This window comes from Phaethon lepturus, unplaced genomic scaffold, assembly GCF_000687285.1.
Source record: "Phaethon lepturus isolate BGI_N335 unplaced genomic scaffold, ASM68728v1 scaffold3959, whole genome shotgun sequence".
In the NCBI taxonomy this organism is placed as follows: domain Eukaryota; kingdom Metazoa; phylum Chordata; class Aves; order Phaethontiformes; family Phaethontidae; genus Phaethon; species Phaethon lepturus.
The window spans coordinates 6,476-32,115 of NW_010565361.1; the positions used below are offsets into that span (position 1 = coordinate 6,476).

At 37.2% G+C, this 25,640-nt stretch overlaps 1 protein-coding gene across 1 annotated transcript; it reads left to right on the plus strand.

Annotated features, from left to right (window-relative positions):
• Positions 1-2: 2 nt before the first annotated feature.
• On the plus strand, positions 3-20,838 carry LOC104627053 (kelch-like protein 4; the record flags this gene model as incomplete). Its single annotated transcript, XM_010295150.1, has 10 exons — positions 3-169; positions 620-756; positions 3,645-3,841; positions 8,007-8,219; positions 9,325-9,511; positions 12,563-12,787; positions 14,987-15,149; positions 18,046-18,258; positions 19,886-20,057; positions 20,731-20,838. Coding segments are annotated over 10 exons (1,734 nt in total), but the record flags the coding sequence as incomplete, so codon positions are not given.
• Between the last annotated feature and the right edge of the window lie 4,802 nt (positions 20,839-25,640).

The window sequence follows — 25,640 nt, forward strand, 5'->3', positions numbered from 1 at the left end:
CAACGCCCAGCAGCTCACTGCTTGGAATGAACACCAATGGGTCAGATGAGTATTTCCAGTCTACAAACCATGCAGAGCAAACTTTCCGCAAAATGGAAAATTATCTGCAGCAGAAGCAGCTGTGTGATGTCCTTCTCATAGTTGGTGACCAAAAGATTCCAGCTCACAGGTACATTTCCCAATATTGTTTACATGGCTTTAAAGCCTGAAATTTCCAAATGCTAGGCCAATCTGTGCCTACCCTGTTTAGTTATGAATGAATGGTTACTATAATTAGGACATCAGCTAACAATGGAATAAAATTATGTGATCAACATTTCATATTCATTCTTTCAAATAGAATGAAATTCAAGTATGAACTACTGATAACGTCCATCTTCCCTTCTTGCTGCTGTCAAACTATAGTGAAGAAAATCTGACCAAACAAGCACCATGGGAGCAAATCAGATTCCTAATTACCCTTTTAACTTCATTGCTCACTGCTATAAGATTTGAATCCTATGCTGAAGATAATGTTTCTGTTGCACAGACAATTTATTATATAATAATACTGAATTTCATGCTCGGTATTGAGATTATGAAGTAATTTGCAGTCCTCCTAAAATGCTTTTATTTCAAGGTTGATTCTCAGTGCAGTGTCCGATTATTTTGCTGCAATGTTTACTAATGATGTACTTGAAGCAAAACAAGAGGAGATCAAGATGGAGGGAGTAGACCCTGATGCGCTGAAAGCTTTGGTGCACTATGCCTACACAGGTAATTCTTCCTCCATTGCCAACACCATTATTGTAAAGGAAGGTAAAGTCTATTCAATGCATATGTAATTGTTGCTTCTTCCATTTCATGGTAGTACATAAATACATGCATGAATCATGCACACGTGGTATAAATATTTCTCTAGAAAGGATGAGTAAATATTACTGGTTTACATAACTTATTCTAGAAGATATGCAGAAAAGTTAACATATAAATTCATATTGGACACCTGTCTTTAACTAGATACAAATTATTTTAGGAATTTTAATGAGAAAAACATGTTTTGCCTGTTGCCCACTTCATGTAGTGACACAGAAGAGTGTACTATAAACCTTCCTCTCATTGGTAGCTATAGAAATGGTCTGCGTGGGGCGGCAGTTATTGGGCTCACTCTTGAGTAGGAATAATCAGAGGAAAACAGGAATATGATCGCACCCATGAGTAGAGCAACTTTAACCCCAAGAAAGTGCCACCACATTCTGAAAAAGGTTTACTTATGTTCTGTTGAAAAATTATAGAGATTTTATCTTAATGAAATATTTTATTATAATACCAGAATGCTGTATTTTTTTTCCCCTAACTTATTTTCTCCGATTTTCAACATTTACCCCTGTATTGCTGAATCCAAAACGGTTAAACCAAATAGCCAAAAAGACCAAGTCAGAGAACTGTGAAATCCCTTTCATCTGCTCTATAACAAACAGGGAAAAATGCTGTAGAATGTGACTGTTCTGGTAGCATATATTACATTTAGAAACATCCAGATCATTCAAACCTATGCAGATTCTGGAAGTCTGCACATTATGGTATTTGGCAAGCCTCTTGATGCAGATGGCAGCTTCTCCAGACAGAAAGGTAAAAGGGAAACCCCTTTTTCCCCTACCAAGTCCGGAAGTACTTTGACAAAAAGATGCCAAAATCTCAAAAGGAGAAAATTACTGCCCCAGGGAGTAACAACACTTAACTGACCAGAATAACAACTTTCTGAGTTTATTTGCTCATAAACTGATCCATCCCTCAGCTATTATCAATATCAATTTCCATGAAATAACACAGTTTTGATATTGAGACAGGGAGGTTGGGAGATATATCACAGGTATTTGTCGATATTTTTATAGTACTTCAAAAGAGCTTAGATTAATTAAAAAAAATCAAAGTAAAACAAAGACCTCATTATATTCAACATATTGATATTAACATAAATGCTAAAAATAGGAGACTTCTTCACGTGCTCGGTCAGGCACTTCATAAATCTAGACTATTGCATAGAGAAAGCTCAAGAAGATTAAGCAATCTGCAACCCTGATCAGAAACATAAGTTTCTATACATAAACTAGAACCCATTTGTGTGTACAAACAAGGGGATAAATACAGAGGGCCAGAGGGAATGCTGCATAACATGTATAACGCAGTGATATTGTGGCACTGAATTAGCATCCATTACCCAGGGAAATAGATTAGTACAAGTGCAAAGTAGCTGGGTCGTGGGCTGCTTACTATCCACGTGCATCTCAAAATCATCCCACTTGATTAAATTTCATCTCTTTCAGCTTACTTAATGCAAAACCAAATGAAAGAACATATATAAGACTATAAAAGCAAACACCAGACTGTGAAATATTGTAAGCTTGCTCGTCAAATCAGGATTTTGTCTTCGTTTTGAGGCATTATATTTCAATCTTTATTTACAAAAGCATGTACCAATTTTGCTGTATACATTCAGTAATTATTCTGAGTTGTATAAAAAGCAAACTCAAACATTGCCCTGTTCTGCAGCCTGCCAGTCCTTCCTCATTTCTTGCAGAAGTTGGAAGGTATTATTTAAGCTACAAGGCAAGTGACAGCAGGAAGAGATGGGATTGTGCTAAATGAAGAATGCTGAAGACTGCTATGGAAAACTGAATTTTCCTGCTGCTTGTGTCATAGGTTTTCATGTGATAATAACCAAGCCTAAAACTCTAAAATGACTGCTACTTTTTTCCTAGATAATGAAATATAAATGTGACTTTCGGAGATGAGAGCTATAACTTTCAGAATTGTTTATATATTCTACTGAAACAAATCAGAAGTGGACTTTGGACAAGATACTTCTTACAGTTTTACTCTGATGATAGTTTTGACTGTAATCTCTCAATACCACCCTTCTCCATGTGTTACATGGAGATGGCATGTATCAACCTTTCACAGAAGCAGCTGGGAAGAAATTAATGTTTCTGAGGCAATTGGATGTTGTAATCGTAAATGGAAAATGCAGTCTTACCCCCCCCACCCCCAGTTCTTTTTTCAGAATAGGATTTAAGTGCTGTGTATCAACTAGGGAACGAATCCATCCACTGAGCAATAAGAATGGAAGATCTTATTAAAATAACACCTTTTAGTCTATCTATGAACATAACAAAATTCTCACATCATGTAATAATTTCATTAAAAATTTAAATGCATAAGTAGATGCTGGAAGAAATCAGGTTTCCTGATTCCACCACTGGCATTTCCTAGCTTTTGATACTGAAGTTCTTATGTGTAATATAATTTATGATATATCTTTTTATAAATGAATATATGAATTTTAGGAAAAGCTTTTCTCTAATCACACCTTTCTTTTTATTTTACTTTTTTCAGGCAAAATCAGGTCTAATACTGTTAAAGCTCCAATAAAAGTGTTCCAATCATTGTCTTCAAAATTCACCAAATTCTATAAATCTGTTCAAACATATGTTTAAAGAATCCTTCATCAAGAGAGGAAAAAAAATTTGTGAATCACAGGACACATCTTTTCAAAACTTTTTCAGAGGAGTAGAAAATTTGGGGAGTGGGAAGCTTCCAAGTAATAAAAATACAAAGAAAATCACTGAAAACTTTTTTTCTCTCCCTATATGCAAACTGCACAGGTATTCTGGAGTTAAAGGAAGACACTATAGAAAGTTTGCTAGCTGCAGCTTGTCTTCTCCAGCTATCCCAGGTTATTGAGGTATGCTGCAACTTCCTCATGAAGCAGCTCCATCCTTCCAACTGCCTGGGCATTCGCTCTTTCGGAGATGCTCAGGGCTGCACAGAGCTCCTGAAGGTGGCACACACATACACTATGGTAAGATGAACAACCCAACTGCTTTGCAATTATAATGTTAACAGCAAGTGTGAATACTCTCCTGGACAACATAGGGGTTTTGGCGAAGCAGAGCCAGCTGCATGGGGCTCAGGGCTGCTGCTCTTTCCAAGACTGAGGCAGTGGCTCCATGTAAAGTCTCTGATGCAGGGACATCTCTGCCCAGCTCAGTCTCCAAAGGGGAATTTAAGAACTGTGACTATTACAGAGTACTGGAAGGAGAGAAAAGTACGCTTAGAAAAACAAATATTCAGTTCTGTTTCCCGTTTCAGAATTCTGCCTTGTAGAAGGACATATTTATTGAACTTAAATTTGCAGTATGATTTCTATGCATTTTTTCCAAAAAATATAATAGGGCCTTAACACGGCTAATGTCAAGAGGCAAACAGCAATGGACCATTCTTACATTTTTGATTCCACACAATGAAAATTCTAAAGTTGATCCGAAGGTGAGACACACATAAAAAGAGCCAAAATAAAGAATGTACGGGAAAGATTTGGAATGCTAAAAAGAAGCACATCCCTGACTAGAGCATAATCCTCCTCTGGTTCAAAGCAAGAAATGAATATTCAGATCATGGGAAACAGAGAAGAGAGCTTGCTGTGAAACCAAATCAAGGGATAAATATTCAGGGCAACAAGATGTGCTACAGCAACTTTAAACACAGAAAGAATAGCAACTGTTACAGCTAAATAGATATAAAAAGAACTACTTGTAGGGAGACACATGGCAGCTTTATGCTTGAAATATTAGTGTAGTATGTCAAACCGGTTTAGAGGCTTCATAACGTTGAGAGCATTCCAGCAAGAGATTGCACACTTCCACATGCTAAAATAAATGCGAGTGGCATGTGCAGATTGAGGGCACTGGTTGTGCTCCTTCCTGTCATACTAATGAATGGTTTTTTAGCAGCAATCTAGATTCCGTTTATATTTTAAAGTTTGAAAAAGGGCATTTAAGGTAGAGGTTCACTCAGCCTCTGTACAATAGTGTTGTCCTTGCTGCTCCACATCATTTTATACTCAGACAAAATCAGGAACTTCCCCCCTCCACTGTTGCCTCTTCTCCCATCAGCCCTAGCATGCAGGCATCACCTGAAAGCATTTAAATTCATGGTCCAGATTTCTACAAAATTGGTTATGGTTAGACACATGATTTTATGATGTCAGACAATAAGATAGCCTTTTTTGGTTAGATTTTTTGACCATTTGAATCCTCCAGTCTTCCTTAGGAGTAAGACTTTTCCTATTTTTTAAAACTGTGTCACAGAAATGACAGTTGGGTCTTTAAGAACAGTGTCTAATGTGAAGGATGATGGTGAATCTATGAGACTCAGCAGTACTGCGCATATAAGCTTTACACTATGTCTTTCTCAAAACAAATGGGAGCATTTCCACCTCTAGAAGCACCTCCTGTATCTTGTGTGCAATACAGGTTGAGAATGCTGCCATGAAAGAGGACCTCGCATGCCATAAAACCACCTGCCAAGTTTGCAGCTGCTAACGATTTAGAGACAGAAGAGGAGATCTACACCTTTTTGAAATAACCTTATAGAAAATTTTCTTTTAAACCCTTGAACTGATTTTAAAAAAACTTTGGAGGATAAGAGATCATAACAATGCACACACATAGAAGTGTGTGGAAGAGGATAAATAAAACGTGCTGTTTTGCTTCATGCCAGCCTCTACCACTTGCAAACATATACCTTAGGGGAACTATAAAGCTGTACTGTAAATACAGAGACGAGACGAGTCAAATGAACTAGTAGCATTTAAACATTTTCAGAAAATAATCAGCTATAAACACCACATCCATTCAACAGAAACAGACACAATGGGGACCTTCCCTTTCAATTACTTTAGCCATTGATGCAAAGTATTAACAGTTTCCTGCCTGGTACCGTTTCGTGCAGATAGAGCTTGTTCTGATAAACATCTTGTGCTATATTTGTAACGAAATGTGGACTAGCCTTCCTGTTCCTATTTTCTGAATGTCACAAAATATTAAAGCAGGATATGCATAACAGAGCAAAGTTAACATCTCCTTTAATCACTGATACTTCCACATTTACATCCACGGTACTCCTGAAAAGAGTTTCAGAAAGTTAAGAAACTACTGAAAACAAATAATACAAATATCAGTTACTAAATTTTTTTCATCTGCCCTACTTCAACCCGGTTCCCAAATAAGATATATTACTTCCAGGTACATAAATGGAAATTAAAATTTCAAATACAGACATGAGTTGACAGAATCACAGAATGGTGGGGGTTGGAAGGGACCTCTGAAGATCAGCTGGTCTAACCCCCCTGCCCAGGCAGGATCACCCAGGGCAGGCTGCACAGGAACGCGTCCAGTCGGGTTTGGAAGGTCTCCAGAGAAGGAGACTCCACAACCTCTCTGGGCAGCCTGTTCCAGTGCTCCGTCACCCGCACAGTAAAGAAATTTTTCCTCATGTTGTGGTGGAACTTCCTGTGCTGCAGTTTGTGCCCACTGACCCTCATCCTGTCACTGGGCACTACTGAAAAGAGACTGACTCCATCCTCCTGACAGCCACCCTTCAGACATTTATAGGCATTTATAAGGTCCCTTTCTCAGCCTTCTCTTCTCCAGACAAAACAGCACCAGGTCTCTCAGCCTTTCCTCATACAAGAGATGTTCCTGTCCCTTAATCATCCTCGTAGCCCTCTGTTGGACTCTCTCCAGAAGTTCCCTCTCTCTCTTGAACTGGGGAGCCCAGAACTGGACGCAATACTCCAGATGAGGCCTCACCAGTGCAGAGTAGAGGGGGAGGATAACCTCTCTTGACCTGCTAGTCACACTCTTCTTAATGCACCCCAGATACCACTGGCCCTCTTGTCCACCAGGGCACATTGCTGTCCCATGGATAACACTGTGTACCAGGACTTCAAGGTCCTTCTCCATGGAGCTGCTTTCCAGCAGGTCAACCCCTAATCTGTACTGGTGCATGGGGTTGCTCCTCCCCAGGTGCAGAACTCTGCTCTCGTCCTTGTTAAATTTCAGGAGGTTCCCCTCCGCCCAACTCTCCAGTCTGTCCAGCTCCCGCTGAATGGCAGCACAGCCTCCTGGTGTATCAGCCACTCCTCCCAGTTTTGTATCATCATCAAACTTGCTGGGACATTCCAACCCTTCATCTAGGTCATTAATGAAGATGTTGAACAAAACCGGACCCAGTACTGATCCCTGGGGAACACCACTAGCTACAGGCCTCCAACTGGACTCTCTGCTGCTGACCACAACCCTTTGAGCTCTGTTGCTTCGCCAGTTCTTGATCCAATTCCTACATACATTTCTTTGCAAGTAACATAAAAACCCATTTATGTTAATAAAAAATTATTTTTCCTTTGGAATTAGCACAAGCAAGAATACTTAATATATTTTAATATCAATTCTAATATTGTTGTAACTCGGCTGTACAATATATTATTTTTATGAAAAATAATTCTTTGAATGACTCTAGGGATTTAAAATTTGTGGCCGTTTCTGGAGCTGGTGAGTTTTAGCATACAATAACTTAAATACTAAGACCCCTTTACTAGGACTTGTCCAATTTTCTATTGCCCAAAAAGTACTGTTAGAATAGTGAGTTTAATTTCCCTTGCTGTATTTTCTGCTACTAAGAGCAGAGACATATAGTCAACACATTGCACAGCTCATTGCAAAGGGATTGGAAGGTTTCAATGTAATTTGCCTAAACCTTTTGAATCTGATTGTAACAGAAATTACACAGTTTATTTGAATGCACACTTGGCATTCCTAAGATACACATTATATCTTCAAATTGTTTTTCTATTAAGCTGCAGTGTTAAGGTCCCATTGGTGGACAAAACTGCTAGTGGCAAATCCCTAAGACAGGACATACTGACAAGAAGCCTGACAAACACATCTGTAAGCATGGTAGTGTGAAGATGATGATTACTCTTCAGTCCTCCAAGAGCAAGGCAGCAAAGAGCAACCAAAATCTCTCTTAAATGGTAGAAGAGATTCAGTGATCTTGAGAATATAAATTCAATTTCCCTACATTGTAGAACAGGAATGAAATATATGCAAAGCCTACATTATCTAAGAAAACGTTATTTCAAGGTGTGAAAATAGTCAGTGCATTGAAATCTTTTTTCTTTTTAGGAACACTTCACAGAAGTAATAAAAAACCAGGAATTTCTTTTACTCCCTGCTAATGAAATCGCAAAGCTCTTGTCTAGTGATGACATCAATGTTCCAGACGAAGAAGCCATATTCCAGGCGTTAATGATGTGGGTGAGGCATGATTTGCAAAACCGGCAGCGAGATCTAGGAATGCTTCTTTCTTATATTAGACTGCCTCTACTTCCACCCCAGGTATGAAAGCGAAGGACTAGCAGGGAACTTAACTACCAGCTGAAATGCTTGCCTCAAGCATCATTTAGACAGAGCAAATAATTCTATGGAAAATTTCTGGTTTTGTGTGGGTTTTTTTCTGTGTGGGTTTTTTTTCCCCCCTTTTTTTTCTTTTTTTTTTTTTTTGTTTTGTTTTGTTTTTAAATTGTATACTAGGTATGTTTATTATCTGTAAAGACAGATAAAAAAAATCCCACAATGCCAGTATAATTACTGGGCTCAGAACTACCTCTGTAAAAATGTCAGTCTAACAGTATTACAAAAGTAGAGTGTTTCTTTGCTGGGTAACAATGGTAGTAGCTTTCCTCTAATAACACAGCAACTTAGATCCCATGCAAACATATTTATTTAGATTTACCAAACTGCAGGACAGATAAAGCACAATACTTATTTCTTTATTGCCATAAAAAGTAGACAAGACCAAAAGGGTCTTGGTTGCTGCTGACTATTCTGAACATTGACATTACTTGTCCTTTAAGACTGAAAGAGACACTTCATTGAATAAGCTCCAGAGATGGCCATACTCTTTTCTAGTAAGCTGACACTGTTATATCTGTGTCATAGAAGAATTTATGTATTTCATCAGAAAAGGTTATAGGAATATCAAGACTGTCAGGACACTTCAGCTACTTTATTGGTCTCCATGGCTGAAGCTGCAAATATTCAATTTGGGATTAAGTATCAAAATGCTATATGTGTTTAAATATATGCCTCATTTAATATATTCTAATATTCACAGTGATGTCCAGTACTATATGTTACATTTGCTTATACTCACATCAAGAGGAGTTTTGCATTCAGAGGATGCAGTACTACATTTGTAATTTTAACCTTTTCTAAAGGTTAAAAGAAAGTTTTTAGAAAAAATAAAGCAAAGACATCATACTTAAAGCATTTTTTCCTAGCTTTATATTGCCTTGCTTGCATTAAAGCAGAGTTTCCAGCAAAGCTCAAATGAGAGTTAAACTGAAAATGAGTGTTTGTAGCTACAAATACTTTAATTACTAAAGTACATACAAATTTAATGATTTAGATACACATAAGATCCTCACTTCTCATTTCTTAGTTGCTAGCTGATCTAGAAAATAGTCCAATGTTTGCAGACGACCTAGAGTGTCAGAAACTTCTTATGGAGGCTATGAAGTACCATCTTCTACCAGAAAGACGGTCCATGATGCAGAGTCCTCGAACAAAGCCTAGAAAATCTACAGTGGGTGCACTGTATGCTGTGGGAGGTATGGATGCCACTAAAGGTAGGTTCAGAAATTAATTTGATTGTATTAATTAATTGTATTACAGACAGTCAGAGAATTATGACAATTATTTAAAGATATCTGTTAGGAAACCAGCAATTTAGGGATGAATAAGAAAAAAAGATCACAACACAATGCTACGTGTTAAACGTTTTTTCTTCTTGCAAGAATTGTATGTTTGTCAATGATATGCAGTGCAGACTTGCACGGAAATGCAGACTAAAGAAATTTGATTCAGATGATGATTTTAAAATTAAGTTTTGTAAGAATTTGCGCATATAGTTTGACTTTACAAATGAGAAGAAACAATTAATAATCAAAATATTTCAAGAGTCATTTAATGTTGTTTTAGAACCCTGTGCTCCATTTTTTGACAGAAGCTAGAAGGCTGGGAAATTTTTTAAAGAGGAGGAAAATAAAACCAAAAAGCATTACTGAACTGTTGAGAACTTTTAGCTAAATCTTATCAATCCTTATTATAAAATTTCAGATGGAAAAATTTGCACTTTTTCATGATTGCAACAGTATGTGCAGCTTTTTTTCAGAACTTCATACATATTTTTTTTCATGCTTGTAGTTGAAATTTAAATGCTATAAACGTATTCCAGTTTTTATTATTTGATTTTCACAACTGCACTCAGCTTACAGCTTTACACTTTACACGGTTCTATTTAGTGGGCAGTATATGAAATAATTTTCTACAGGAACCTTAACTTCAAACCCACAGCTTGGAGCCAAAGACCTATAATTAGTTTAAAGTCTAGGGACTTGCTGAACAGTATTACTTCTGTCTCTGTGAGTTCACTTTTAATAGAATCACAAAGAAGGTAATCCATTTCATGGTTTGCAAAAAGTTGCTGATGGCTGATTTTTCCTATATGAGAGATCTTTCAGCACTACCTTACTATCTCTATACAATCAAATCAAGTGCAAAATACACGTCCATCACCATCACAACGTGAAAACACTCATTCCTAGGACAATTTCACAAAATGAAGTTAAACAGTAGCAATTATTGTACTTTCATTAGTGATACTGATTATTTATGAATTATATAAAACAAGCCAGAATTCAAGGTTATCTTTAAACTAACTTCTACCAAAAAAAGAATAACTTTTTCTAATAGGTTTTTCTCAGTAAAGGTTATGCACAGAAAGGGCTATTTTGGTCAACATCTGCACTTCCTGTTGGTGCCTCTTTTACTTATTACCTTGGAATAAAGCCAATTGTTTGAACTTTTGCCTTTTGATGGTTAAGAAGAACAGCACTTCCTCTCCTCCCTGCTGTCCTCTACAGCTCTGACTCATACTTTGAGCCTGTGCTAGATTGTAAGATAAAGGAAACAGCACCTAAGACAGTACGATGCGCTGGAAGAACAGCTCTGAGAAGGGAGTAACTACCACTTCTGGGAATAATACGCTTTCCATGATAAAGAAAACTCTCAGGGAATGGCAGCTTTGGATTTGTGCTTATCTCAGGTGGTATATGAAGTCAAATCCCGACTTCAAATGACCAAAAGAAGATCAAAGAGCTACTTTGGGGCTGTTATTTTGAAAAATGTGAATGTGCCTAAACCACATTAACTTTCAAAACCTACCTTCAAGCCTCTGTAAAAATTATAGCCTACGCACTGTATACCTTAATGTACTTTTCCTGTTTTTTATTTAATATTTGAGATGCTTCTTTTTAATCTGAGAAATTTGGGGCACTTACATATTAGCATAGAGTAAGTGAGAAGGAATCAAAGCAAAGAAGAGCAAACAGACTAATAAAATGGAAAGAACAGTCAAAGAAATCCAGTTGCTCAGAATAAAAGAAGACAGGAAAAGGGGAAAAAGAAAAAATTCTGTCTTTTATTGCAGATGGATCTGGTAGTTTCTTTCCCAGTCTATGCATCTGGAAGAGCATGTTGAGGAGGAAAAAAGATATCGTGAGAGAAGCTCTTATTTCACTGAATTTATTGAGTATAGCAGATGATCTCTAGCAGATCTCTAAAGCAAACACTGCCTTTCTTCTCTGCTTTATTGCATGGTGTTTTGCTGTTGTAAATCATTCCTTAGCCACTAACTGCCTATTGTAATTCTCAAAATATTACTTCTCTAGTCTCAAATCCCAGTCAAGGAACAGGCAGGAAATCAGCTTTGGTGTTTTCCTCTGGTTGCCTTCAATCGAGCTGAAGCTGAGCTCCAGGGTGCACTGTATGTGCACCTGCCAACTGCCTCCTCTACCTTAGTTGTCACTCAGCCGTCTCCCCACTGTGCTAAATCAGCTCTCAAAGGAACAATTATGGCTGATGAGTGACTGACAAGAGCCAGCGCATACAAAAGTGTCAGTTTTGAATGGCAGAGAGCTAAGGCCTTATGAATAGTTGCAGTAAAAATATTACTAGCTGTTCAGTGACCTGAAAAAATTGAAAATACAGCTTATATATTACATCAGACAAGCAGTTATTGCAAGGCAGCTGCAAAGGTGAACTTCAGGGAATCTACCTGTGGGAAGCAAGCGCGTGCTCACACACAACTCCGCCTTCTGCCTGTCTCCATCATAAAAAGGAAAATATCCAAACTATTCATGAAGATGCATGCCCAAGTCCTGCCAAGACAGGCAGACATATGGATATGTTTTCAGTTTTTGATATCACTAATGGTTTAAGCGCAAACATGGTTAAAGAATACATAGTTGTGAGGCACCATATTCATAAGGGATTAAAAAAAGACAAAAAACAAACCACAAAAAACCTGCCCTTGTGATATTTAAATGAGTAACAGATTTAACTTATCTCCAAAATTTTTGGTATTAAAAACTTTCTGGCATTTCATTCTGCATCTTCTTGCCCCCAGTCATAAATTTGGCAATCATATATGCATGCAATTAATGAAGCTTTCTCACTAGGTTCATATTTTGTAACTGAAGTTCTCAGGGAGCCACAGTAAAAGTCCACACACAGAATTTCAATACTTTCCAATTTAATAATATTTTGGGTTGTACTGGCTACTGACTGCTGGGTACTGATCAGTTCATGGCTATCTCATTATACTTATATTTTTACAGGTACCACAACAATTGAAAAATATGACCTTAGGACTAACAGTTGGATACAAATTGGTACCATGAATGGTAGACGATTACAGTTTGGAGTTGCAGTAATTGACAACAAGCTCTATATTGTGGGAGGAAGAGATGGTCTGAAAACTTCTAACATTGTTGAATGTTTCAACCCTATCACCAAAGCCTGGACTATAATGCCTCCTATGTCAACACACAGACATGGCCTAGGTAAGATGTGTTCTTTCTTTGTAAATACCTTGCGTCACATCATAGAAATGAATTTTGACACAAACACTGTTGACATAACTTTTTAAAGCATTTAATAACATGCGGCAATATTTGTAGAAGATATTTTTCAAAGGCAGAGTTGCCTATTGCCATAATTTTATAACAGTGATATTTATTAGTATTCACCTAACTTGCACTGGTGTTCCAGAGTCAATTTTGCTTTTAGAAAATTCCAAAATATAAGCAACAGTGAAAATAATCAACTCTTTGTCCAAGTTAGTGGTCAAGAGATATGTTTGCAATACAATAATAATCTGATTTTCAGTTTTTTTTTTAAATTATGACTTAAGTTAAGCCCACAGGTACCAAATGCCTCTGAAAATCAGATCAGAGAATTACCCATACTGAAGAAAACATTGCAGTAAGGAAATAAGTACAACTTTGCTAATTTTAACGTTGTATTTACAAGAAGTTTTACAGAGCTCTGCCATGGCTTAGTACCTATGGGTCTTTACTGTGCAATAATCCTTAATATTATTCACAGTGAATGAATAATATGAATATGAAATCTAGACTTTATTTCTGGAACTATAAAAAAATAAGGATAAGTTTACAGTTGAGGAGACTGTAAGGGAAAGAACATGATGATTTGTATATCACAGTTCTTATGAAAAAGCTATCTTCTCTTAAGTTTACAGAAACAGGTATTGATTGAAATAATTGGTAAGTTCAAATGACATAGAATATTTTTGTTTAATGAATAATAGAAAAAGATTGATCCAGAATTATTCTGTAAAACTTTGTTGCCTATATCACCTTCTGCACTGCTTGGTGGAGAAAGTATAGCGTAGGGTTCTTACCAGCTAGTCTGTCAAATTTATAAAAACAAATGCTAGTAGGTAGCAAAGGGAAAGAAATAAAAATAGATTAAATAATTCTTATTGAAGTCTTTATAATTACCACAGAATCACAGAATGATAGGGGTTGGAAGGGACCTCTGAAGATCAGCTGGTCCAACCCCCCTGCCCAGGCAGGATCACCCAGGGCAGGCTGCACAGGAACGCATCCAGTCGGGTTTGGAAGGTCTCCAGAGAAGGAGACTCCACAACCTCTCTGGGCAGCCTGTTCCAGTGCTCCGTCACCCGCACAGTAAAGAAATTTTTCCTCATGTTGTGGTGGAACTTCCTGTGCTGCAGTTTGTGCCCACTGACCCTCATCCTGTCACTGGGCACTACTGAAAAGAGACTGACTCCATCCTCCTGACATACCAACTGCAGGGGCATAATTCTACCCAAGTAAGCCAATTTACAGCGGTAAATTTGCGCTTCTATCTGTGCATCAGCCTGGTTTGCAAGGCTGCCTGACACTTGTAGCTCCTATTAGCTTCAGTGTGATTTCGTGGAGAGTTAGCACTTTTATAAAAATCAGGCCATGTATATTTAGGCCTGAAAAGACAGATTTAGAAAACTTTTAAGCAGTCAGATTGAAACATTTTGCCTTACCCAACAAAGGAAGCAAACAGCGGTGGCAGGAGCAGCTCCCCAAAGGGGAGGCACCAAAGCCGTTCTCTCTGGAGGAGGAGAGTGACACAGGATATGTCCATAATACAGAGCTTTGCAGAGACAGCCAAGTTCACTCTCATGTGCCTCAAGGACAACAGATACAAGCCAGCTCTTATCCAAAAGTGTGTTCTCCTTACAGGCATCAAAATGTTATGGTGCTTTAGTTCGTAAGGACAACCAGCTCCCCACCCACTCAGGTTTTATGCTGGCAGGACTACAGAGGTTCAGCTGGCTCAAAATAAGGAATAGGTGGTAGGTTTCAGCACATTTTTAATTGCCTGGCTCAATCCTTCCTTTTCTTTAAACGAATAGCATTGTTTCTCATTTAGGCTCAAAATTGATTCAGAACAAGGTCAACAGAAGTGGAAGAGAAGAAAGTCCAAGAAGAGAACGCCAGAAGTAAAGCAGCTTTCCTCTAATCTTTTGGCAAAAGATAATGCTTATTCAGAAAAACAATTTATATGAAGTATTTTGTTTATCTTTGTTTATTCTGCCAAATGACAAGGCAGCTTTTCGATAGTTTAATACCAGCTGAAATTGCTTATCTGCATACAGGGAATTAAAGTATGAAGTTAATACACCATTGGTCACTGAAATTATTAGATACTGTAATTTGTCCCTAATTCTATCTTTTAAGGAGTAGCAATGCTTGAAGGACCAATGTACGCTGTTGGTGGCCATGATGGATGGAGTTACCTTAATACCGTAGAAAGATGGGACCCACAAGCACGGCAATGGAATTACGTTGCTAGCATGTCAACCCCTAGAAGTACTGTAGGGGTTGCAGCACTAAACAGCAAGTATGTCAACAGGAAAAACTCTCTTTGGTTTTTCATGTGCTTCCTTCCTTTGAAATACAGTTTCTTAAATTTTGTTTTCAATCTTACAGTAATTAATCACCTCAAGAAAACAAAAAGAAAATGTAATGCACAAAAATAAGAAAGAAAAGCTTTTCCTCTGTTGTGTGGTAAATTGTTCTCACTTGCAGTCATGTTTTAAACATATTTCAGCCCATTTAAGTTATAGCAATTTGAAAATGTTATTACATGCATATCAGAATTTTACCTATAATATAACTTATAGGGATATAAGATCAGATACTTTTAAAAAATATTCCAAGTTTATGTTTACATTTTAAAATCAATGTGTCTAAGGAAACATCATTTGAAAGAACCTGTACAGAAGACAAGTCATTCTTCTGTCATTTTACACCTCCTGCATGCATCTACAACTGTAACATACAAGTTCACAGCCAAGAATAATTTTTAAAACGTTAAGGGTGTATGGTGTATTCAGCGAAAGAAAGCCAAGTGTAATAATTGGGTATGGCATAAACATCCCACCCGGATTTATTCTGCCCTTCATCTAGTGCTTAAATATACTGAGGTCATGCGTTCACTGTACATTGGTTTTCCCAACAAGATTTTCAAAACTTGTTTAAACATCCTCCGAAGACACTAAAGGCACTCAAGCAGTTTTACACGGGAACAGACACATGTATGAATCTAGTGGGTAAGCTGTATTGAACAGTGTGTTACATCTTGTTGTACGTTCCTATTTGAAAGTAGTTGTATTTCAGCATGAGGAAGAATAATTCATAAATTAATGCCTAACAGAACTCTGTTTTCCTTCTTCAGCAACATAGTCTGGTGCTGGAAATAAGTACAAAAGCCTTGTAAAACGCCCCAGGTTATGTTGGAGACCATGGCTTGAGCCAGCCTTCCTTCTTATGTAAATCTGTGGAAATCTCTTAGCAATGACAGTTTGTAGGGGCCCGGATATTACAGTTGCAGGCAGACAACTGCATTTATCCTGAAACTATCACTGGTTTCCCTGTTCACTTCTGAAATTCCAGAGAAAGAGAAGGATAAAGAGCAGAAAAAAAGATGTCAGCGAACAGATATTTACAAATGCAAGACTTCTTCACATACAAGTCAGGGTTTTGCATTCAAACATGACACAATTTTAATCATTAACTCAAAAGTCCGAGAGAGGCAGAACTGCCTGTTCAAGTCCCTGTTGTATCTCAGAGGAAATGTTTTCAGCATAAACTTCACCAGAAACCCCTGTTGGTACCTTCCACAGCAACATGCAGGAAACCACTTTGTCAAAGAGGAAATCCAGCCTGATCCTGACTCTGCTCTCAATCACTCCTGATACAAGCTGTCTCCAGTCTGGCTTAAATCACGTCTGTGAGTCTAGTGATGTAATTTTTGGCATACCAGGGGAAGCTGAGATCAAATGTCCATCATTCAGTGCTACTGCAGCAGTCTAACCAAGCAGAATGCTTCTATTTTTCCTGTTTCCTTAAGTCACTCCATATTTTTTTTCCTATTCAACCCCACCAGAAAAGACTTTAAGTTTCTGTGGAGCAACACTTTTTGACCAATAAACGTTCTATGGAAAACATCAGTCAATAATAGCATATTTGTTCTTTTCCTTAGAGAATGGGGAACACTACCGTGTTTCTAAACACATTGTGGAAAACAAAACATCCCAACCAATCTGTTTGTATATACAGTGATTTCCTCTCTCTGTGAAAGCTGTGTAAACAAGTAGACTGTATCTAATGGCATGATGTGAAAAGAAAACAAATCAAATCCTCAAGATTTCTATGGCTCAACCGTCAAACTGCACAACTGAACTCAAGTCTGTCTTCCATTCACAAACAGAAGAGAGTGCTAGAAATGTTATATTCTTGTAACGGTGGTCAAGAATTTTCTAGTTAAATTATGCATTAGAAGGGTCTACAATTTTTTTCCAGTCACTGGAGAAAAACAGGCGCTTCTCAAGTAAAAATCAACTGATCTGTTTTAGGTGACTTACTCTGGACAAGTCAACGTGTTCCCTAGGTATCTAATTAGTTGCACTAAGTAAATTCAGTTTCATTGCAGCAAGTAATAGCCAGGATTTGAAAGGGACTTGAACAACTGGCACACTTAACATCTAAACACGCCTGCTGTTACATCCAGTATGCATACTACCACAGTCTAGCAGCATTCAAGTTAGCTTGAAATACAAAAAAAATTCAGGCTCTGTAAAATTAATTGACAAAAAGCCACCCCACCACCCCACCCCAGGCTTCCTAATGTGGATTTCTGTCATTTATTCTTACATGTTGTCCCAACATCAGCAGGTTTAAATCTCTAGTTGTTCGCTAAGTGCCTTTAGGCTGAACAGACAAGATGACATACCTGTACAGTAACTGCTGTCCAGCAGATTTTCTTAAATACAAACATTGAGAAAAATATATTTAATGTATTTTGACATAGTTTTTTTATATCTAATGATGCTATTAAAGTTCTTTTACATATTAACAATATAAGAAAAATGCTTAATGCGATACTGTCAAATAATCCATAAGCCTGTCATAGGGAATACTACCCATATATTTCAAACTTTCAATTAAATTCCATCTATAGCTCACATTTAAAGAAGCTGAAATCCATTTTTAAGCTCAACTTTCATATGTGACCGCTTGAAAATTTACACTGCAAATGAAGAATATAAATTCCTTCACACAGCATGCAAAACCCTTTGTGCAAAGAAAGTTCCAGAGCATAGCTGTCAGATAGCAAATAACGGGCGTAATGATAATTTTAACGTGGTCTGAATGAAGTTAACCAAATAAAATTCCTATTAAAATGTGAGAGTTAAGACTGAAATTGTTTGCCTTCTTGTGGGTAATTATCCCAGACTGTATGCTGTTGGTGGACGAGATGGAAGCTCCTGCTTAAAATCAATGGAATGTTTCGATCCGCACACGAACAAGTGGAGTATATGTGCCTCAATGTCGAAGAGAAGAGGTGGCGTTGGTGTTGCAACGTACAACGGGTTTTTGTATGCTGTGGGAGGTCACGATGCACCTGCTTCCAACCACTGTTCTCGACTTTCTGACTGTGTAGAAAGGTAAGGATTTTTTTTTTTTTTTTTGCATCCCAGTGAGGAAATATAAAATAGTTTATAGAAGCAAGGGAAATATTTTCACAATTGGAATGTTGTGTTTATAAAACATACTATGCTTTTTAAAATAATATTTTGAGCAGAATAACTGACTTCCAATGCTCTAGTGATAACATAACAATTAACCCTCAGAAGCAAATTCCTCCCCTCTTCTATTTGAGCTGCCCATGAGCCAGGTAAAGACAACTTAACATGTAAGACAAATTCAACATGTGGCCTTTCTATTTCTCAAGTGCTAAATCCGAAGTCTGGGCTACTTGTGTCATATATTGTAGGAACTAAATATTTCTCAGTTGTCTCTTCCTCCAGTAATTTGTCTGATATTGACCAAAAGGTTAAAAATATAACAAATAACACATACTCAAACAGGCAGTAGTCACAACATAGGTTTTTTCTGATGGAGGAAACTGATAGGAAGAGCCTTGTTTCTGTAAGAAACTATGTTGCTATAGGAAATCAGGCTAAAACATATGGTAAGGGTCTGATTTAAAAAGCAAAAAAAAAAAAGGAAACATGCACCAAAGCAAACTACTTTAGCTTGAATTCACACTTTAAAACTAAATGATACATTAATATATTGGCCTAATGATTTTGGTAGCACACAACTGTAAGTGTGTGAGTAGTGGAATCTTGGCTTTATATCCATTTCTTAAAGTAATTACTTTTCAAAATGAAAACACTGTTTATATGATCCTTATTTAATTCCATTTTTCTATTCTCCACTGATGAGCACAATTCATAAGAAAATGCAAATACTGGACATTTTTTTTCTGTAACAGAAGTATTGTGTATCAAATGTCGCTTTGCCACTGCGCTGGCATGTGGCACAATGTAGGAGGACAGGAGAACAATTGAGCCCTGGGTGAGAAGGGAACATAACGAGTGGGGACAACTCTGGCCATGGGTATCCATTGACACTCCTGCCTCACTTGGGGACAAGAAAGGAAAACTGAGCAAGTATTCAACTCCCTGTTGTGATAACAATTGCTAAGTTTTGTTCTCAGTTAGATGGTGTAAAGCTGGAACTATCTTGGAATTCATTTGAATTTATATTGGAAATATGACTGAGTACATATCGGAAATAAAATAAACACTGATGTAAAATACTGCCACGCATCTTGTGTTAAAAACTTTTATTGACTGTATGTTTAACTTATTTTGCAGTGACAAGTGTGTTGTGGTTTTTTGTCCTGAAAACGTTAGTTCTGACAAGAAACAGAAAACAAAAATCTCTATGGAGAAAGAAAAAAAAGAGTATATTAACATTGCTGAGTCAACTGGCCATGCTATCATTCCCTCAGGCCTCATTTACGTTCAAAATGTATTGACTGTTTAAGCTAATTGAAATGGAGAGACTGTAATCAAAAAGCAAAAAAATGAGCATTTTTTATGAGCTTGAAGACCCCTCTAGTGGCTAAATTAAATATTTAATCACATTACTCATAAATCTCTATACTAGTTCATGATGTAAGCTGAACTATAATACAGGAGAACAGAAGCAAGTACCAGTAATTTAAATTTGAAATGCGTTTCTACAATGTATTTTTCTAATTTTGATCATGAAACATCCTAGGTATGATCCTAAAACGGATGCTTGGACAACAGTGGCCCCCTTGAGCGTACCTCGGGATGCTGTTGGAATTTGTCCTCTGGGGGACAGATTATATGCTGTTGGGGGCTATGATGGCCATACGTATCTGGATACCGTGGAGTCCTACGATGCTCAAAATAATGAGTGGACAGAGGTAATAGGAAGAATTACCTAATAAATAATAGGAATTCTTCCTGCAGATAGGAAGAATTCTGTCTGAATAATGGGCAAAGCAAAAATGATTATGTTGCAATATTATCGCTGGTTTTGGAAAAATCATTAAGATGCAGTAATACCGAAGTTTGGCTTGTATAAAATATTAGTTGCCTCTCTTGAGAAATAACTATCAAAATTTTCAGACTAAAACGTGGAGGCAGTGCATCGGCAAGTGATCCACGTGCTGGAAGTGCTGGAATGTGCCGTTGTTAGGCTGGCATGCCTTGGCCAGCAATGCCCTCTGCTGGAGGCACTTGCAGATGTTCATGTTTATCGCCAGCGCCAGGGAGACCAAGAGGAAATATTTAAAACTATCAAGATCCTTTTGTAGCTACCCAGTCCAGGTTTTTTGGAACATAGAATATGAAGGTCTTTTACAAAAGTTAAAAGCAACAACACCAGCCTACACTCCTGTAACTCTCAGCAGCTGCTAAAGCCTTTTCCCCAAAAGCCAAAACTCTGTTTTCAGAGCCCTAGTTAAATCTGGTTTTTTTAGCAGTAGATTAGTTTGAATAAACAAATTGCTTTCCTTTTAATCTTCTAGTCCTATCCATAGGATTCTACTAAAAATGTTTCCTCCTTTTCATTTTGCCTTTTTTTTCCTTTTTTAGGAAGTTCCTGTCAATATTGGAAGGGCTGGAACATGTGTTGTTGTTGTGAAGTTGCCCTGACGACTACAAATATTGTGAAGCTAAACTTGAGTGGAGTTTCATGAAGACAAGAAACATTTCCAGAAAGCAGTACAGATTATACACATCTTAGCAGCCCTCCATTATAGACAATACTTATCTCTGAGCCATTATGCTATTTGAGCACAAAAGTGTCTTCCTGCATTACAAAAATCAAAGAATTTTGCCTAAATGAATTATTTTATTATGCCTAATACATAAAAACAAATCAATAATATGTTTAAATGGTTCAGGTTTGTTACAAAAGTGTATCTGTTATTTATAAAAATGCAGTAGTAAAGTGATAAATGGGTGTATAAGTTTTCATAAACTTTTTTCTTCTCTATATTGGCAGTAATACTAATGTTTATAAAAGAAGCTTTTATATTTTAAGTAAATAAAAATGAATAAGAGATAAATACCTTCAACAGAGAACTGCACAGAAGGAGATATTTGCCCATAAATATCATTGGCAACAGAATATTCTCTGCAGAAATAGCTTCATTTCTATATTCAGAAATTGAATTATTAAATGTACTTAAAAATCAAATCAGAGAAGCACAGAATATGGCTGCTATTCGACTGCCAGCATTGTTAGTACTGTGACAGAATACCCATTTTTAGCAGTATATTCAACTGAATAGTGCAAGTTAAGAAATAGTAGGGCTAAGGTACCTTTGTGTTATTAAGTATGTGCCAACAGAACGAAATCTCTTTTGTCAAAACACAATGCTAATATAATTTGCAATCATTTTCACAGTGCATAGATAATGTGATATTTTAAGGCTGATCACAGTATGTCAGGTTATTAATGGATTTGTCTTTGCCCACTAACCATCTGTCTGTATGCGGTAAACTGGTCTGACTATTCTTGGGATAATCACAAAGTGTTAGATTTTGAAACAATCATGTAATTACATTCCTTGAATATAACTTTAAAAATTAAATTTTTATATCATATTGATATGACAATCTTTGACCTCAGCTGAAGATTACCAGCTTTCTCTCATGTACAGTAGAAATATGGTAAGAAAAAACCACGTCCACTGTGTAACGTTATATACCATTTATATAAGCATGTTTATGTTTTATTTGAAATTAAGGGAATGCTAAGAATCAAGAATAAACAGGAATAGAATCCCTTGAAAACAGTACATAATATTCCATGTGCATGATATTTTCTTTTTGTGTGCCAATTTCTAATGAAGGATTTGATTTGTTTTGCATTATGTCACTTTTTATGATTTTAAGTGCTGAAAGTGTATTTTAGAAGAAGAATGTATGTAAGATATTCTATGCTGCAAAGCACAATATTTGGACAGTATCTACTTTAGTGATTGTAATGTTGTTGTTTTGTCAGTATCAGAAAATTCAGGACAGAGATTAAAATTCTCTGAACATGTAGTCTAACTTTCCTGATAGAATACTGTGTTTTCAGAATTAATCAACATGCTATTTTAAAAAATGTATAGTATAAATCCTATTGAATGCTTCTAAAGATGAATTCACATAAGCATATTTATAAAAAGAAAAAAATTTTTAACTTTAAAAATCAATTATGTTTATATATAGCATGCTACATTCAAATAAACTTTACGTTCTCCTCTAAGAAAATTTAGACTATACTTCAACAACTTTGTGGGGTTTATTTTACATCTTTTCAAGAATAGAAAATATGGAATTATCAATCTCATTTTTGTACTCTAAAAGAACAAAAGATCCTGTCTTAGTGTCCTCACTGCATCTGGTCCACATAAACTTAAAAATTTACCTCCCTTCTAGCATTTCTTTTTAGATAAAATTCATCTTCCTTCTTTCTTTGAAACCAGACCAGACACCCCAGCCCCTGGCAACCTGGCTTGGTTGCCTGCAGAGGGCTGAAAGTACAGGACATGTTAAGATGATTTCTTTTGGGGCCATTAACATGAGGCTGTCCTATAATAGATACTTACCAGTGCATCAGCTTAGAACTACCTTTATTTAGTTGTGAATTTCTAGATCAACGCACAACGCTCTTGCTAGCTCGGTGGGCCAGGAAATAAACTTTATTTCATGACTTTTTTCATTTGGTATGTACTTTTGTGGAGGAAAGAAACCAACACAGAAACCTCCCCTACCAACCCAAAACGATACAAAGAGCCAAGTAAATGGGGAACAAACCCTAAACCAGCTAGTGGGTCGCAGGTCAGAAAATTCACTTCAGAGGAGGAAGCTATTTTTATTCCCCACCAAGTCAAAAATCCAAAGAAAATGCAAGTGGGCTAACCATCATACTTGTCAGTGAATCTGCAGAGTAAGACATCTGTGAATGTGAGGTAGATGTTAATCTCTCTTTCTCTCCCCTGTCCTATAGAGAACCTGTTTGACCACCTACCTGGAACATAATTTTTCAGCAAATATTAACTTTAAAACATTAATAATAAAAATACTATCATTTTTGCCCTATTCATTGCTGTCCCTGCTTTGGTCATGAAACAGCCATGTGCATTCATTTATATAAAAGAAGACACGTGTGGACCAGAGGGAGAGGGACACTACTGCGTATCGTTCAGGCTCTAAATCAGGCTTTTCTCATGTTCTCCTATAACAGCATATCACTGTTTCCAGTAACCAGTATAACCTCATTTATTTTACTCTTCTTTGGAAAGCACTGATATTGAATGCCCATTTTTAAAACTCTAAAGTACACATTATGCAAACACTGTGCAACTAATATCAAGATACTTGCAAGAGGGACATCAGAATAGACACTGATAAACTGTCAATACCAATGGGTCTCTCTCATAGAGCCTTTGCGTGGAATTAGAAGTTTGCTTGGGGTAAAAGAAGGCACGCAACCTCAAGTGAGAGAAAGCAGGCTTGGGTACTTAGCTCATAGAGTGGCTTACAAAACATAACGCCATATCTAAAAACCTAATCAAGTCTACAGTAAGGAAAGAAAATGAAGACTTGAGCATAGAAGAGGTCAGGTTTGAAGAACAGAAACTGTGGCTGAGTACCTTAACACAAACACACAGGAGCAGCCTTTGAGAGCTGCACGGCTTGCAAATATTATGACTGCAGAGATGACATAGAATTCTATTGGCCTTTGTCCCCACCTTCAGCTTGTAAATTTTATTAAAAGCTTTATCAGTAAAGAAGGCATGAGACACTTAGGAAAAGCACCTAGGTATAAACAATACCCGTACACATATCTTTAAATATACTACCATTTCGATAGTTTAGTAAAGTCTCAAAAAGTGTATTAGAAAAAACCTACCCTTTCTGTATTTCTTTACTGTTCTCTAAAGAAATGGTGTAATGAAGTTTGCTTATTTAAATAATAGCATAAGAAAGAACAATTGTAGCATTCTTTTAGCTTGCAGCATGCAACTACATTTATTAGTTTGGTAAATTCTGTAGCTCTTCCTACCGTGAACCATAACCACTGAGACGGAGTATGTGAATATTTGCATGTGTGTGTTATGTGATGATAGTTACTAATTTCTATGGCAGGGCTGTGGCATCTAGTACACTTTCTAAATTTTAAGGACATATTTTATTATAGAATCATGGAATCATCAAGGTTGGAAAAGACCTTTAAGGTCATCAAGTCCAACCATCAACTGAACACCACCATGCCCACTAAACCATGTCCCAAAATGCCACATTTACATGTTTTTTTGAACACTTCCAGTGATGGTGACTCCACCATCTCCCTGAGCAGCCTCTTCAAATGCTTGACTACACTCTCAGTAAAGACATTTTTCCTCATATCCAATCTAAACCTCCCTTGGCACAACTTGAGGCCATTTCCTCCTGTCCAATCTCTAGTTACTTGTGAGAAGAGACCAACATCCACGTCGCCACAACCCCCCTTCAGGTAGTTGTAAAGAGCGATGAGGTCTCCCCTCAGTCTCCTCTTCTCCAGGCTGAACAACCCCAGTTCCCTCAGGCACTCCTCGTAAGACTTGTTCTCCAGACCCCTCACCAGCTTTGTTGCCCTTTGGACATGCTTGAGCACCTCCACGTCCTTCTTGTAGTGAGGAGCCCAAGACTGAACACGGTATTCGAGGTGCGGCCTCACCAGCGCCGAATACAGGGCTACAATCACTTCCCTACTCCTGCTGGCCACACTGTTTCTGATACAGAAACAACACAAAGATAAATACGGGTGAGGTGAAATGGGAAAAGATGGGAAGGGTATGAAGCAGAGAAAAGTCAGAGAGCAATCTGAATGTGACCTTTTAAATTAAAGGGGTCAATGCGGGGAAAAATGGATTTAAAACCCACATTTGGAGAACTAATTCTGCATCTGCCTCTCCTTGAGTGCAAACTCAAGCTTCAACCTCTGTCCAAAGAGGAGGTACTGAGAGATCTGCTATTAAGGTGCCATGGAAAGCAGAAGAAATGAACTGTTTCTTTACACCAAGTACTTTTATGTGCAACTGTACAGCTGGGAGTTATTTTGTGCACAGGATGGTGACCCTGTTTGGAGCTCTTGATATGAAAGTTCATTTTAACTTGAAAGAATAAAACCATTATTAAACACTCACATCTTGAATTAATTGCAAAATAATCTATTTTAGGATGAAATGATGACAAGAATTATCATGAGGTTAAAGTCTTAAGTGTAGAAACCAGCAAAATAAAATTTGAGCAGATACTTGAATTTAAGCAATAAAACGGCACAACTGAATTTTCTAGAGAAAGCAGTTCCTCAGTGTTTTTAGTAGTAAAGTTTGTTTTAGTTTTTTTTTCTTCCATATTATTTGTACAGCAGTGAAAAATCATGTGAAAGGAAACTAGCAGTTTGCAAAAGGAAACTGGATACCTAACAGGAAGATAAAAGAAAAGCAAACTGGAGATAATTT